The 16247-nt window shown below is 34.8% G+C and overlaps 1 protein-coding gene across 2 annotated transcripts; it reads right to left on the bottom strand.

Moving 5' to 3' along the window:
• Positions 1–894: 894 nt before the first annotated feature.
• On the bottom strand, positions 895–15937 carry RB195_021310 (uncharacterized protein; the record flags this gene model as incomplete). 2 transcript variants are annotated; one of them, XM_064207975.1, is made up of 49 exons in its annotated part: positions 895–1053; positions 1120–1200; positions 1273–1387; positions 1444–1623; positions 1685–1819; positions 1883–1977; positions 2121–2268; positions 2338–2456; positions 2525–2613; positions 2666–2798; positions 2873–2953; positions 3015–3146; positions 3386–3499; positions 3659–3784; positions 3865–3955; positions 4024–4090; positions 4254–4320; positions 4379–4504; positions 4763–4876; positions 5204–5294; positions 5421–5604; positions 5655–5763; positions 5827–5938; positions 6007–6185; positions 6236–6328; positions 6386–6488; positions 6631–6689; positions 6747–6819; positions 6945–7079; positions 7944–8017; positions 8069–8246; positions 8574–8684; positions 8758–8830; positions 9003–9113; positions 9171–9318; positions 9418–9566; positions 9898–9997; positions 10057–10176; positions 10236–10298; positions 10361–10452; positions 10521–10641; positions 10758–10872; positions 10957–11036; positions 11103–11181; positions 11244–11403; positions 11604–11753; positions 11820–11929; positions 11987–12059; positions 15910–15937. In XM_064207975.1, the coding sequence occupies 49 exons, from the start codon at positions 15935–15937 to the stop codon at positions 895–897; spliced, it is 5445 nt and encodes a 1814-aa protein (XP_064063856.1). The 2 variants fall into 2 exon arrangements, with proteins under 2 accessions (XP_064063856.1, XP_064063855.1); XM_064207974.1 differs by having other exon boundaries at positions 6631–6819.
• Between the last annotated feature and the right edge of the window lie 310 nt (positions 15938–16247).

Below are 16247 nucleotides of genomic sequence, written 5' to 3'. Positions count from 1 at the left end.
AGTATTTACTCTTTAGTAAATTTAGATCGAAGCAGAAAATATCGTTGTATAATTATAATGCTTAATGTGCATCATGAAATTTAATTTTTTTTTTTTAACCAAAACACGATTTTTATGATGATGTTCATTTATATTGGGAGGAAATAATTACGAGGTTATTCTGCTGCTTTGAAATATTTTCACTGATATTTCTGTAATTTATTCATAAAATTATTAAAATTATGATCTTGTCTTTTTTACGCGGTTCTTCGCGGGTACTCTAGACGTAGTAGGATATGAAACGGTATCCTAAAGCTAATATCCTAGAAGCTACAATGTTACATGACTTTAACTTAAAAATGTTATAAAAATAAGATAGAGGATAGAATCAAAAGGTGGATCGTTTCACCTCTCTCTGAGATGATGGGTATTCAGTGTTTTACCTCGTTCGTAGAACTATCGATTTTTTCAGAGTGTGGTCATAAGGAGTTGAGCGGATTTTCCTCTTTGATTCATTTGATGATCCATTGATTTCTGCCCGTATTGATTGTTTTTTGAATTTCGGATTCTTTTTATAGTGTACAACTCTTAGAAAATGCAATTCCATTCGATTATTTAGGTATTTTGTTAAGTTTCTGTGATTTTGTGATCCAGATTCTTCGGTTTTTTTTTGAAACCAACTCCTGTTCACCCAACTTCATCGTAAGGGCTCAAGTTAGGAGTTTTGGAGCAATCTTCAACCATGAATATCTAAATGAAGCAATAAAAATTAGCTAAACACTAGAAAACATATTTTCTGTAACAGTTCTGATAATGATTAAAAGTTAAAATATTTGATGAGTTAAATATTTATATGACTGCAATACCCACTCACACGTGAAATGTTCAAACAAATAGTTTTCATTTCCACTAATATCATTTTTCCCTGTGCTTATCGATCCAATCCAGTATTCCTGGCGCATTCGTGTGAAACCACGTTAGAGTTTCGTTAACTTTTTGAACAGCTAATTCCCAACTCTGTTGTTGTTCCTTATTCAGGGATTCGTAGATCTCCTCGTCTTGGAAATACATCAACTAAAAACATGGTATTCTCTAATGAGTCAACTTATATATGGATGAGTAGTAACTCAGTTGTTTTACCTCAGTTTGCTGATTTTCACTGGACCAGTCGGATGTCATGGCATTAATATAGTAGCTGAACTCAACATCACTGCTGAGGATCTGGAATGGAGGAAAAAAATTAGTTTTGTTGCAGAGATAGACAAAAAAAAACGGCTAAATAGAGTTTGGTACCTTATCCACATTGTTTACAAAGTAATTGAATAATACTGTTCCAGTATTATCGTTCATAGCAATGTATGATAGAATTTCTTTTGGAAGCTCGCCAATAAGCGCTTTTTGAATGTATCTGAAGGGAAGTTGTTAAAGTAAATTTTCGACAAAATTCAAGTAGGAACGGCTGACTTTTTTAGTTCCTTCTCATTATTTTGACAAGACAAAGAATACAGTAGATTGTCTGCATCACGATCAAAATATAACTCATTTTTCGTAATATCCTCATACAATGAGTACAAAATGTTCTCAGCTTTAGGATTCTGTCTGATACCATAACAATACATTGTTCTTCGGAATTCAGGATTCACTCTAAAATAATTCCGTATTCCAGAAGTAGTGTTTTCATAATATTGTTTACAATTTTACTAACGGTGAACAGTGAGCGGTCCCATAGTTCGAATAAGCACATGTGACAAGAAATTCATTGAATTCTGTATTAGCTTTTTCTAAACACTGACGATCATTCAGACGACACATCCATTCATTAAGGTGAGCTACAAATGTTCTAAAAAAATTGAGAATTTATTCAACGAGGAGCGAAAAAAATCTAAAAATATAATTAATGTACCGTTGATCCCATGGTGCATTTCGATCTATAGAAGCAATAGTAATAGGATAACCAACACGGTTAGATAACCCTTTTGCTGATGAAATTAAATAATTCTAAAAAATTCAGGAAATTATTCTGTAGGAAAAAAAAACAAACAAATGAATCGAATTGGACCTGAAAAGTGCTGCTATTCTTAGTCGTTGGGGAACTTTCAAGTGAATTTTTCAAAATTCTCATTCAAAATCATGGAATTTACCTCTACTTTCGGGAATTCTTTGTGGAAACGGAAATAATGATATAATTTCTCGAAATACTCTTCACGTACAGACCATGGGATTAAATCATGGTCCAACCTAATGGCATGAGCAATATCCAGGAATTGAGGCCATGTATAATTGCCTTTGCTGAAAATATACGATATAAATCGAAATACGTTTATATTTCACGATTTCACTCATTTATAATTCACTTACGAGACAAAGAACCACGCATCGCTGAGTATCGTTCCTTGTGTGACAGCCGCACGTGTAATACGTGCACTATCTAGTAGTGATTCCATTGTATTTGTATCGTAATACATTCGTATAAATGACTAAATCATATGAGAATTTGAATGGAAGGACAAAAATGTTTTAGTAAAATTTTTTATGTTTAACTCACACTTCCTCGAACATTATCCAGACGGGTTAGAGGTGAATTTTGCGTCCATACCGGTGATGTGCCGTCCTTCCCAATAAACCAGTTAAGCTCTGAAGAAAAGTTACACCTAAAAGACTCCGCTGATTCTAAACTAGGACTTACGTTGAAGATCTTTCCCTGCTGTTCCACTATATACAGGAATATTCCATGTTGTATCACCGCCAAGACACGATTCCTGACGATAAGTGACCCGGCCCTCCTTCGAAGTGGATACTTTCAATATAGGGAAAGAGATCTGGAATATGCCTCTTTATAAAATAATTCATATAAATACAAGTAAAAGGATGTTCATGGAATCCTGGCTGTTACCTCCGTCGTCCATGCCTTCATTAACTCGGACACATTCAAATCTTGCTTGTCCCATCCATCTATATGGTCCTCAGCACAAGCCTAGGAAAAATAAATCAGAGCAAAATCCATGCGTTTCTTACAGTATTCTCGGAAACGTTACCTCGGATAATGAATTCCACAAATCTTCTGGAGCTGGATTCCCATTTGCATTCTTAGCGATAAAGTTACGAATCCCTTTCTGGAAAGTTTTCTCCGGAATGGTATTTGAAAGAAGATTTATGAGTGCGTTTCCCTGAACAACAAGTAACTATCATATAAGGTGAATGTGATATGAAAACGTGCTGTGATAGAACATTGAGGTTCTAGAGCATTGCGTCTAGAGGTTGGCAGAGGAGGGATAATGAGGTTACGTTGATATGACAAAAGTCTCGACGAAAAAATGAGAGGAAAAGGATGGAGGATGAACAAAGTCATTTCTATTCTATTTTTTCTTCTAATTGCTACAGTCGGCTGCCGCATACAGGCTCTTACCTTCTTCATGACCTTCGTCGTGAACAGACCTTCATCCGAGATTAGGGGCCTAGCTGACCGTCTCTTACAATCGTCTTTCAATGCAATCGATGTGGATTCAAACTGATAATGATCCTAGAAGGAACAATTTAGAAGCTCGGAGAACTTTTGAAAAAAAAACGCGTTTCAAGTATTAGATCGAAGTTTCTGGAGTGATCGTGTAAAGAGGAAACCAACCTCTCTTATCATTTCACTTGAGAAGAAAAAAATCAAAAATACAGACATAACACTCACTATTATGTATCCTCGATGTTTCGGTGTTACTACGGAATTCACCGCATGAGATGCAAAATATCCGGCAAGACCTTCGGTAAGGAAAATATCGGACCACCACTTTATCGTAAGCATATTTCCAAACCACTGAATTGTTGAATTTTTTTAGTATTTCAAAGCTAAGCGGATTAATACCAAGAGAAATGATGATGATGATCCAGAATTACCTGATGTACAACTTCATGGGCTACTGTCAGTGCAACCTTCCTTAACGTTTTCGGCTCAGCATAATCCATATCCGTTAATAGGTTTTTGTAACTGGAATATTGTAAATGATCCGATATTTTATGAGAAATATGATCACTGCAATCCCAAATGTCACCTACTTTGCTAGGATCAGACCCCAGTTCGCTGACTCGTCTCTTATAGGGAAATATGGAAGAGCAAGAAGGTCTAAAACTCCACATTTATTCAAGGATAATATTTATTTATAGCATAATTTTGGTTGGTTCTCATCCACATAATTTTTTGTACTGTACTAGAATTAGCTGTAACATCAACGAGTATTATGAAAGGGTTATCCAGGAAAACAAACTGAATCCCACTGAAAACCTACCGAGTTTCTTAAGCGGGAACTTATAATTGAAGTAATTGCTCAGATAGTCGACAGTTCCAGCCATGATCTTAATAAGCGCAAATTTTTCTCCACTAATTTTAGTTTTTTTTAAATGATAATTTTACCTCTAGAGAGAAATCCGCGTAAACTTCCATACCTGTCCATGAAAATGCTCTTACTATTACTCCAGTATTCGATATGCTGGATATCGATGAGAAATGTCCAACACAAATTGCTACCATATGAGAAGACTAAATTTTTGTATATTTTTGAAAAAATTAGGAACAAAATATTAGTATTGAGGTGTTTTTAATTCATAAGCATTGACCTAAAGACAATGCGTAAGGAATTTTTCCAAATAATTAATCTCAGATTTTCCTAATGACCGAGTATAAGCGGGAAGTGAAGGAGAAAGAGTATTGTAGAACTCTCATCCCTTTATTTGAGAGACAAATATTTGTAGTTTTTAGTTTTTTATTTTTATTTTTGTAAAGTAAAAGAATACAAACCATCTTAGGGGTTTCGCGGAATTTCGTCACTGCCCATCCGTCTTTTGTTAAAGTGGTACCTTTGTCAAGCATATTCGATAAAACTGTCATGTCAGCAGAATGATGAACCGAGATCTTAAAAAAAAAGGTTTTTTTTTTCTTTTGATTTGACGCTCACAGAGCAATCGATGCCAAAAATATTGCATCCTAGGATATTTAGTTTGGATGAGAGGTGCTTCATGCATTGATGTTAAGTATTATTCGATTAGTTCCGTTTTCCTGGAAACTACTGAAAGGTTGGAGAAGGTTAGCACGATTGCCACTTCAACGCTGTTTCAAGCTAAACGATAATTTTCAATTACTAAAAGTCATCTATAGTTTATGGATGGCTTTTAGCAATTGAAAAATCTATGTAATTATCATTTATCTTATGTAATTTGCATATAAAAATCCATGACTCACGTTAAATATGGCTTTATAGGAAGGCTCATCGCAGCTTATCATCAAGGACCGAGAACCTGGAGTACCCTCGAAATCCGTGCTAAAGATCCACCTAAATGTCCCTCTTTATATCTCTACCATCCTAATGTTGACTGTAAAGAGAGAATAAATGATCTGAGGAAATTTTTTTCTCAAATCCTTTGAATTCCTGCAACAAATTACACGAGATTCCTCTCACCCCTGTTTTCCTCTGTATTCCTGGAAGTTGTAGTTGCTATATACACCATGATGCTGTTTGTTAGAGATAAAACCGGAATAAGAAATTGACAAGAAGTATACGGTATTAGGAGTAAGCTTGCTTGCAAGTGGTATAGTAAGTATTCCATTTTCGTAGTCTTTTTCCACTTCAGCTGTGTTTACTTCTGTAAAACTTCAGAATAACCGTAGTTCAATTTTAAAAGCTTGGACATACCTATATTTGTATTTTGATTGTCCTTTACTACGATATTTCCTGGATCTATAACAAGCCGATGAGCATTTACAACGATTTCTGAGGTTTCTTGCGTTACCGTGAAAGTCATCTAGAATCCAGACGATTTTGCCAAAAGGCTAAAGCTTTGCATTGTGATGAGCTTTTCGCTTACCGTAACTTTGCCATCGAACGTCATATTCCTGGAAAATAGATATTTTGCCGATCCTGGTATATATGGGGTAATTTCGAGGTCATATCGAGTTGGTACAATTATGCCAGGAAGTCTGAAAAATTAAAAAAAAAATGAAACGATGAGAAGAAATTATGCTGTAATGGACAACAGCACTCGAACCTCTTTTTCCATGGTCCTTTCTTGACGATCACCAAGTTGTCGTACATCCACTTTGTTATGGATGGCAAATACTTCTCGGACCATTCCACATCTTTCTTTATTCTTTTCCTAATCTCATCAAAGACTACCTTATTCTTCTCGCTTATTTTAGGCAAAAGAGACTCTTCCAGATTGATAAACTGTAAATCAACAGCTCGGGTGGATATTGAATCGAGTCCTAATCCGGTACCTGCTGTAGCCTTGCTTTCGATTTCCATCCGTATGTCATTGCGTCGAGATATAAACGTAGTCCATCGAAATTAAGCACTTGTTCCGGTTTCGACTACAAATTTTACATTCACGGTGGTGTTCAAAAATGCTGGAGAATTTGGAAAATTACATTCAGGTAAAGAAGTAAAGCCTCTGATGCAGCTGGATTCGTTTTCAGCCATCTGAATACCATTGGGTAATCAACCTCCGAAATTAGCGCCATTTTGATCAATCTGAAATTTTTATAATTTTTTCTTTATTCTCTCTTTAGCTCAAAGTTATTAAAACATTACTAATTACCAATTAATAATTACTACTACTTACTAATAATTAATCTACTTTTGACCAAAGAAATCTTGTTAGTATTGGGCTCACTTCTTCAACTGAACAGGACGTTCAGTGCATGCCATGCCTTCCAGTAATGCATAGTATTCCTGATTAAAATATGGATTTGTTTTCACTTCTCCTTTATAGAGGAACATTAGACTCGCAAAGTTTGTTCCTAATTTCACATCGTTCTTTGCTGCACCACAGTATGCCGCACGATGAACATCGTTTTGTACACTAAAGAAATTGGGAAATTTAACACACATAATGGTTATCCAAATGGCATGGTCAAATATTTTGGGATTAAAAGCAAATTCAAATTAATTTTTGTATATAAAATGGTTAATTGTTTCAGAACTCACTTGCTGCACCATGAACTTCCATTCTGTGCCGTATTACAGTTCTCAAAAATTTTGCTGAAAATCTCGCCGGCTTTTTTTCGGGAATCGCCCAAATCGTACTTTACTGCGTACGGTAAAAATACGTCCTTCAATACGCTGAAATTATGTGTATCTGAATAGAAAAGTATTAATTGCGAAAATTTCAGGAAATCCGATACGGCTACGTGATTTTAGATTAAACAGGATATTGCAGTACTGTCTGATTAATAATTGACACTGTAACAAGACTCTCTCTTTAAGCATTACTAGTTACACTGTATTTCTTGAGGTATGAGGTTATCAACATTTTACCCCCTCCCCCCTTCAGTCTGCCTCTTCTTACTCTGCTTTTTTCTAAATCCATTTCACTTATATTAACCGATAAATTCACGGTAGATCAAAACGACCATAGTGGAGAGAAACAGTAGATCATATTGGAAAACATTCGAGAAACGTAAATGAAACGGAAATGATCAAAGTTCATTTTTGCTACGGTACTGCTATCATAATTTTATTTTTTCTAAAGTAAAAATGGAAGAAAATAGCAAATGAAAATTTACATCCACATAGCGCACAATATTTGCGTACCATCCACAAATTCCTTGAAATCGGTTGAAAAGTTGTGACCAAAGGTATAACGTTCGATTGAGTTTTGATCTACCTTCATGGGACCACCCAGTGTGGTACGCATTTATCGGCAAAAGTGCATCGCTTACTTCTATATCTTCTTTATAATCTTTTTCTTTTCTTCTCTGTGTACTACTGGAAGAATATAGTATTTTACAAAGTGTCTCTGAGCTTGTAACCTCTTTTTATGCTATTTTTTTACTATTCCACCAATGGAAATTAATTATTCCTGAATATCTATTACTCTGAGTTGATCTATGCATATCTATATGATCTCTCATCTATCGATACCCCTTCCTGAATTGTACTTTTGTATTACTAAAATTCCATTTTTAAAAACTTTTAACCACTAACTCCATGTTCCAAGTCGATGGTGCTTCCCAAATTTCCTCACTGTAGATTTTCCCAATAGCTTTTGAGATTAGTCTCTAAACATCATTGCATAGTTTCTTCTGAATACAATGATTTTAAATACTTACATTAACCAACGGCTCATCGATACTGTCTCGTAGAAGATTAGCAAAGAACTCGAGTTGTTGTACAACGACATCCACAAGTTCAGCTGATGGTTCTTCCTTGGATGGGGTGTTTAGAACAGTTGTAAGAATGTTGAGAAGACGATCATAGGAGTAAGGTTGATTCTTTTTTTGAAGACGTCTGAGAAGTACAATTAATTATTTATAAAAAGTATCGAGAAAATTCGACTTTGAGCATTTTTCGGCTGTAAATTCGTTTCAATTGAGGAAACAGACTGCTGGGAAGAACCTAAGAATGTCTTGTGGAACTGAGTCAGGATGTGAAGAGATCGTAGACGAACTTTCAGACAGCCTTTCACCCACTATAGAATTCTTGTAGAGAAAATCCGAAAGAATTTGTCATACATCTATTATAAAAAGTCAGATATGACCTAGTTTTTCTAGAGCAGTTGAAATTCCTGGAAAATCATCCGGGGATGCAGTTTATTTATCAGCTGAGTGTACGTACTGGATGAAAGCTAATTCGTCTCCAATTAGTGCTATTTTTACTCCTACTGGTACATCATCCGTACGCATTTTTTTCAGGAGTGATTTAAGGCTATCGTCATCGTAGAAAACTCTGGAAATAAAATATTACATTATAATTAAGATTAAATAATTAAGGGAAATTTGTAGATATGAGAAAAGCACACCTTCCATAAGTTGCAGAAGCATAGGAGACAATATGCCATTTATTCACGGACCTTTCATAACATTCATTTGTTTCTGGAACTTTTAAAAATACTTAGAACTCTAAATTGTTTTTTTTTCTTTTCTTCTAAGAACTTGGTAAATGATACGTTATAAATTTTTAGACGAATAGTAGCTCCCGTTGAGTAGATCGTATGAAACCGTAGTCGTTATGTACGTCTAGATGAGTCAAAAACTGTACACGCACCTTTTCCAGGTGCCACCCAATGAATTCTTCGCTTTGGAGAATCATAGCCGGCTGTTCGAACCGGTACAATCCATTCATTATTCCACATTGAAGGTATCTCATTAGTTTTTTCTGTAAGAAACGGCTATTGCAACATGATTCAGGGATTAATCTCTTCAAGACCCTTACCGGTGAACGGCTCCTGTGACAAATTGAGACCATCTTCATCAACACTAACATTTATCAATGGGAAACCAGTCTGATGGACATAGGAATCCATGAAGTGAGTTACATTCAACAGTCCACACCAACCATATACACCAGCTTCTTCGGTAGCCTAAATATATATATATATATATATATATATTGATTCATTCTTGGAATTTTCTTAAGCACAACATGAAAAAAAAAACTTTTTTTTTCACTGAGGGCTAACTTCAGTCAAGGATGAGAATAGGTCCCTATGTGAAGCGGTACTGTACTGATGAGTTCGAAGATATCGTTGAAAACCGTTTCGAAGTACTTCTGAACCCATTACATCCGATAACATTCTGAACAGTATTCCTCCCTTTTCGTATGTAATCACTGAAATCAATTAATTGTTGTAAAAACAAAAATTTGAGGTGTTATTGTTTGATCTGCTGAGGGAAAAAAGATTATTTCAACATAGGTTAATTTTAAGCAAAGATTTGGAAGAAATTCCTGACAACCACAAAGTTTTAATCATGTTTTTTCAATGAAGATTCAGAAGTCTGCTTCTCATCAAAAACTTTTCTATTAGATTTTAGATTAATTAAGAAAATGAATGAGAGAATAAACGAATTTCCACGTTCCTCATAAGATTCTATGGGGGCTATTATTGCAAAATAACAATTTAGACGGATATTTCAAAAAAAAATTTAAAATAAGAACTAACAATCAAAATACGGCCCGTCTGGCGCTACCAGTGGATGCACAAATGCGCCAGCATCAGCTCTTAATGCCTTTTCACGGTCTCTTCTCACCGTTACAGCATCCTGAAAATTGAAAAATAAATTATCTCTTGGGATTGGTGAAAAATTAACGTAGTTCTTACAACGTATGATGCCTCTTTAGGGAATGCAGCAGCCATCATTATTTTGGAGAAATATGTTGCTGTTCCTTCATTCAGGAATAAATCATCCCACCAATGTGTTGTGACAAGGTTCCCAAACCACTGTGCAGAATATTGTTTGAAATTTTTTTCTCATTTCTAATATATAAAATTCAGATCACCTGATGAGCCACTTCATGACAAATGATATACGCTGATTCTATTTTCTCTATCGTTGTTATTGTCTAAAAAATTTAATATTTGCAATTTACAACAAATTTTATAAATATATACATGCAAAAATTACGTCAGGGTTAAGCGCTATGATTTCAGATTTGTAGACTATAAGACCAAAATTCTCCATTGCTCCAGCAAGGAATTCCGGAAGACCGAGATTATCTAAAAGTGTTCAGGATGTAAACTAAAAAATTATAAAAAGTTTTTTCTCATGAAAAATTCGAACAAACCGCATTTTTCTAATGGGAATTTGATGTTCGTATACTGTCCCATCTGGTAAAGACATTCTGCAGCAGTTTCAGCCGAAAATTGTAAGAAATTCTCCTGACCTGTCCATCCCCAACTGCGAACCTTAAAATGAGGCTTGGCTAAAAAATTTCGACTAAAATTTCAAATTTGTAATAGAGGATTTCACAGATTGACCCCTATTGTAAATCCTAACAATTGTACAAGGATGGAGGTCCCACCAAGGTACCATCCCTGTTGATGACATCATGCGAAACAAATGGACCAACGGCAAACGCAACCAAATATGTTGACATGATCGGCGTTGCAGGGAAGGAAATTTTTGACCAACCATTCCTTGAAATTGAAGCATTAACATACAAGGATTACGCTCTTAATGACCCTGGATTCTAGGATTTTCATATGCCAAAATACTATTACCTCAAATCAACGGCTGCAGTTTCTTTCATGTTCGCTAGAGCCACATGAGATGATGGATAAATGAGATCCAAACGGTATACCTTAAAATCAATAACTATGAAAATCATTCAAATAGATGTAGAAGGTGCAAATGGACAACAACTTACCGCCTTGTATGCTGGCTCATCCATGCATGGGAAAACTGTTCGTGCCCAATAGACTGCTAACTGGGTGGCAATCATCCAACTACAATTTAATATACCTTCTATAATTGATTACTGTATTATAAGGAATACAAAGATACTTACAGTGTTTCACCATTTGGCTGTTGATGTGTTGTATAATAGAGACCACCGTCATTATAATAATTTATTAAACCAGTATACATAATTTTCAAAATAAGTAGTGATCCTACAGTTGGCTGTTTTTCAAGGACTATTGTGAGAAATTCTTTCCTTTCATCTACACCTGTAAAATTACATAAAAATTAGGGTTTAGGGAATATTTCTTTTTCTTTTTTTTCATTCATTTTTCTTGAGTAAAAAAAGCATTTGAGTTTTTTTTTCAATTCCTAATGTTTATGTGTACTGTAGATAAGCTTCAACGTTTTTGAGGGTAATGTTTTGTTTATTTTTTGATCGGTTTTTATGCCATAAACAAAAACTCACTTTTCGACTTTATTTTAACCTCCCGGTGAAGAAAATCGCTAAGTTCCACCGAGGAAATATTGAGATTAGCTGCGTTTAGAGTAATTTCTGTTGTAGGTTTCTTAATGAGCACAGACATTTCCACTGTACCGTCGAATGTTAGGTTTCTTTCTGGAAGTGAACGTTTTAAATGCATCTTAATGTTTATATATGAATATGTACAAAAACAATCCTAACTCTTATCATACTGGATACCGGGAGCTGGATAGTAAGGTTGGATCTTTAAACGATATTCTGTTATAGATATAACATCTGGTAGTCTTTTCGAATTATCCTCTTCTTGATCTCTGAAAATTGTCGGATTTTTCTCAAATTCCTTGGACTAGAAATTAGGAAACACCCACCCATCATAAGCAGCTGTCTTCCAGTTATCAGGAAGATATGCTGGATGACGAGCAGATGTTAAGCCGAGACATCCTAAAGTTCTGTTTAATTGGTTATTTGAATAACTGACAGTCTTTTTCATCTGTAAAAATCAAAATTTTGAACATAACTCCTGCTGTCTAGTATTTTCAATGAATGGAAGCGTTAAAAACCTCTTTTGATAGGTATTAATAAGATCCAAAATTGCCAAAAAATGTGACAAAAAAAATTTCGTTGTTGATGAAATTGGAAATATTAGGTGAAATTAGGAAAAATTAGGTGAAGCATTTTAGCATTTTCGATAAATGTCCTTATTGAGTCAAATCTTACGATGTTGAACATCACATCGGATCATACTCTCGGTTCCAGGGTTCAAGCAATTTCAAGGTGGCATTATACTTACAAAAAAAAACGAAAAAGATCGTGGTCCAATCGCGCTGAGCCGGCCCCAACGATCGCCATGACCAGATTTGCGGCCAAGAAAGTTTTGCTGCAAGTTTTCTGGGATTGGAAGGGAATCTTCCACTATGAGCTCGTCCCATCAGGCAATACATTCAATTATGACCTCTGCTGTCAACAACTGACAGGGCTGACCAAAAGCGGCCAGAATTGGGCCCTAGGGAAGGCGTTGTGCTCCATGAAGACAAAAATCACAATTTCTTTCACAATCCAGGCTGTACACAACTTTAGCGAGCATCAGACGCTTTGCGAGCTTGGATCTGTGGATCTACCACAACCGCCGTATAGTCCAGTACTGGCACCAATGGACTATCACATTTTCAAAGATTTGCAAAATTTTCTTGATAGTGCAAAACTGGCCTCAAGAGACGCTTGTGAAAATAACATGGCCACGCTTGTTGGCAATGAGGACGAGGACTTTTTCATTCCCGGAATTATGAAATTGCCGTCAAAATGGACAAAAACTATTAAACAAAACGGCGCATTTTTGATCTAAAACGGTTAGTTATAACTATGTTAATTTTAACGTCAAAATAAAGCGAAAAAATTGATCAAAACTTTTTAATTCACCTAGTAATACTTGTTTTCTACTCAGAAAGAATAAAACGAATTTCTAAATCGATTCACCCTTAGTAAAATTGTGAGCGCTTCATATTTTGAATTTTTCATATTTATGTGAATCCACAACTAATTGTCTCCTGATTTAGTAGACTTATATCACATAAAAAAGTCTTTTTTTTTTTGTTTTTTTTGCTCACATAGCTGAGAAACAAACATTCCAAGTGGGCTCCTTAGATGTTTCATTTTTAAAGATTAGAATTCCGGATAACCTCCTACCACTCTGATAGTCTGGTAGATAAGGATAATTTGAACTGAGAATTGAACTGAAGAGCTGTGAGAACATCGATGCAGCGGTTACCAACATATGTATGTATTCACTGGTGGTTCAAAATGAGCCATGTATTCTATTCCATTAACTTTTCTACAGTATTTTGAAGTATGTACGGTTCTTGACATCAGTTTTCCCCGTAGTGAAACGATAAATACGTAAGCATCTTACACTCTTCTTCGAACGAAAACTTTTGAATAAAAAAAAATATATATCTTGTCTATTCTGAAGTGCAGTGCATGCGTCCGTATCAAACAATTTTTCGTTTCATCAGAACGAAAAACAACGATAATCATTAGACTGTCAGCTTAGTTATCAGTTAGAATACGGCCATGTAGGAACAAAAAAAGAAGATGCCCTCTATATGACGTACATAGTTTAATCAATTCTAAATGATTCTAATTCTAAATTGACCCTCAATTTTTTTCCAATAATTATCCGATGAAATTTGCTATACGAAAATTTAGAATCGACATTTACTTTCCGATCAAATTGTGATTTTTTTTTTTTTGTAAGAAACTTTTCAATCTGAACAGTTTAGCTATTAGAAGTTCACCAAAATTCAGTACTAAATTTGTAAAGAATATTTTGTACTCTACGTTTCACACCCAAGACTTTTTCTTCCTTCCTCTCAATCCTATGTATTAAAGGATTTTAGTGGAACTGAAACGGGAACGCTCAATGTATCACAATGTACTGATAATTTCACTAACCACTTTCCATGAATCCATGAATGGTGCTTGCTTCGTTTTTCACACCAAAATTATTGTGGATTACAAAAAAAAAGAAGGGAAAAATGTTCCTGATCGGATTTGAATACTGTATACGTGGGGAGCTTTGATTCATTACCTATTTGTCACTCCTTTAACTCAGATTTCGAGGAAAAAGGAAGAATGAATTAGAAGATACGGTTTTTGCGGGTTTGTGCAAGTTTTTCAACCTTTCTACCTGGTGATAATGTAATATCGTTTAGTGCTGATTATCCTCGTTTCCTCCTCTTGTTGGAAATATGTTTAAATTCTTACTATTTTTCCGATAAGATTTTCCATCAGGAAACGTTATGTGCCTATTAGCGTAATTTCACGCGTTTTTTTTTAAATTTTCAACGGATATCCGCCACTTTATGTGTGTAAACGCTTGCCAGAGAGACAGTAAAAACTGTCCAGAGCCGAGCCACGGAGCCTAACAAACAGAAAACGTTACCATAAATGCGTCGCGGTCGCCTGACTCAACATAAGTCCCGCTGATCATGTACAGCAGTATAAATAGGAATTTGAGGGAGGCTGACGTGGATGAGTTGTGTTAGAAAGAAACATTTTTAAGGCATAAAGAAGGCGTGAAACATAAAATGCGAATCTAATCGTACTTTGCACCTTCACATTCGAACAGATGACGTGATATTTCTTTGGTAATCTTTTTTTACAATCTATTTATCATCTACAGGTAAATGGAAGCCGTTAAGAAGATAACGACTGGCACATATTTTTATGAGTAAAAAAAACCCAAAAGTGAAGCAATATATCAAGATATATTATTATTAACAAATCCTAAGAAACAGAGAAGATGCATATCAGTGGTATTGCCTTGATTTTTAAAACTATATTGGTAAAATAATGGCCAATTTCTGAAATTTTTTGTTTATTGTTGGTGTAGAAGGCTAATCAAGGTCGAAATAAGTAAATGAAATGTTTTTATTTTTAAAATCTCCTTTTTATGAAAAGCTGTGGATTACGATAGTCCGCAGAACCTCTCAGGAAGTAGTTTGTTGCTAAACAAAATAATAAAAAAAAATTAATAAAAAATAATACTAATAATATACCAATAATAATAATAAATACAAAAAAATAGTCAGATATAATCGACTGGAAAATCTTCCCTACTAATTACAATATAATATTGGCCTAGGGTAATTACTGTAGAGCTAGGCAAAGGAGCGTAACATTACTTGGAAGAAAGTAGTAATGTTAGTAGTTTCTACTAAACATATTCAATTCTACAGAACTGTAGTGTTTTTAGTGATACAAAAGAAGTTACTGGTCAAAACTGGTCAATAACCAACACTGTCATGCAGGAAAGACAGAGATCTTCTTTTTATTTACAAAATGTTTACTTCATACATTGAATATGTATGAAGTAAATATTTTGTAGTTTTCGGACTTAAAAGAGAGAGCCGTGGTTTCTCTTTCATTGAATTCCATTGAATGTGAATTTATGTACATATTATTCCAGTTTAGGTTCATAATCGTTTTTTTATTCTCACAATCATCGCATTTTTCTCGGAGGCGCTGTTAAAGGTGGGATATCCTGGACACATATACTGAGCATTCTGCTAAAACCCAAAATTTTCCACCTGAAATGGTAGTATTCATCCTACAAATGGTATCTCATCCAAACTTATCCTCTAACAATATTTAAACGAATAAATTAACAACAAATCCATCGAATTGAAACATGAGGAATTATCAAGGATATGATTTGATTTGAAAGTATTGTCGCCTTAAATACAAAATAAATAATGAATTAACTGTTTTCAGATGTGATATTTAAATTTCATACCTAATAAAAACAAAAGCAGTAGGGACATAGCGTCCACAATCCGAACACGGTCCAAACACGAGTGTGAGCTGTCTAACGATAAGGTGCTATCATCCTGAATTGTATCAGCCCCTTAGAAAATTCTACACCCAGTCATTATGAGGAAATAACAAGTTAACATTATGAAGTAGATTGTAACAGGGGTTTTTCTGGAAAAAAAAAATATGTCCCTGCTTTTGAAAATTTCTGCATCACTCCAAATCCCAGTATCTACATAAATCTGCTGAACTCACAATCATAGCCATAAATCTTTCCTTCACCACCCAAAAAATGTTTTGGTTCAAAAGTTTTGGAAACTA

Source organism: Necator americanus, chromosome X, assembly GCF_031761385.1.
Source record: "Necator americanus strain Aroian chromosome X, whole genome shotgun sequence".
Classification (NCBI taxonomy): Eukaryota; Metazoa; Nematoda; class Chromadorea; order Rhabditida; family Ancylostomatidae; genus Necator; species Necator americanus.
Note: the sequence above shows the minus strand (reverse complement) of the source record. Positions and strands in the feature narration are given on the sequence as shown.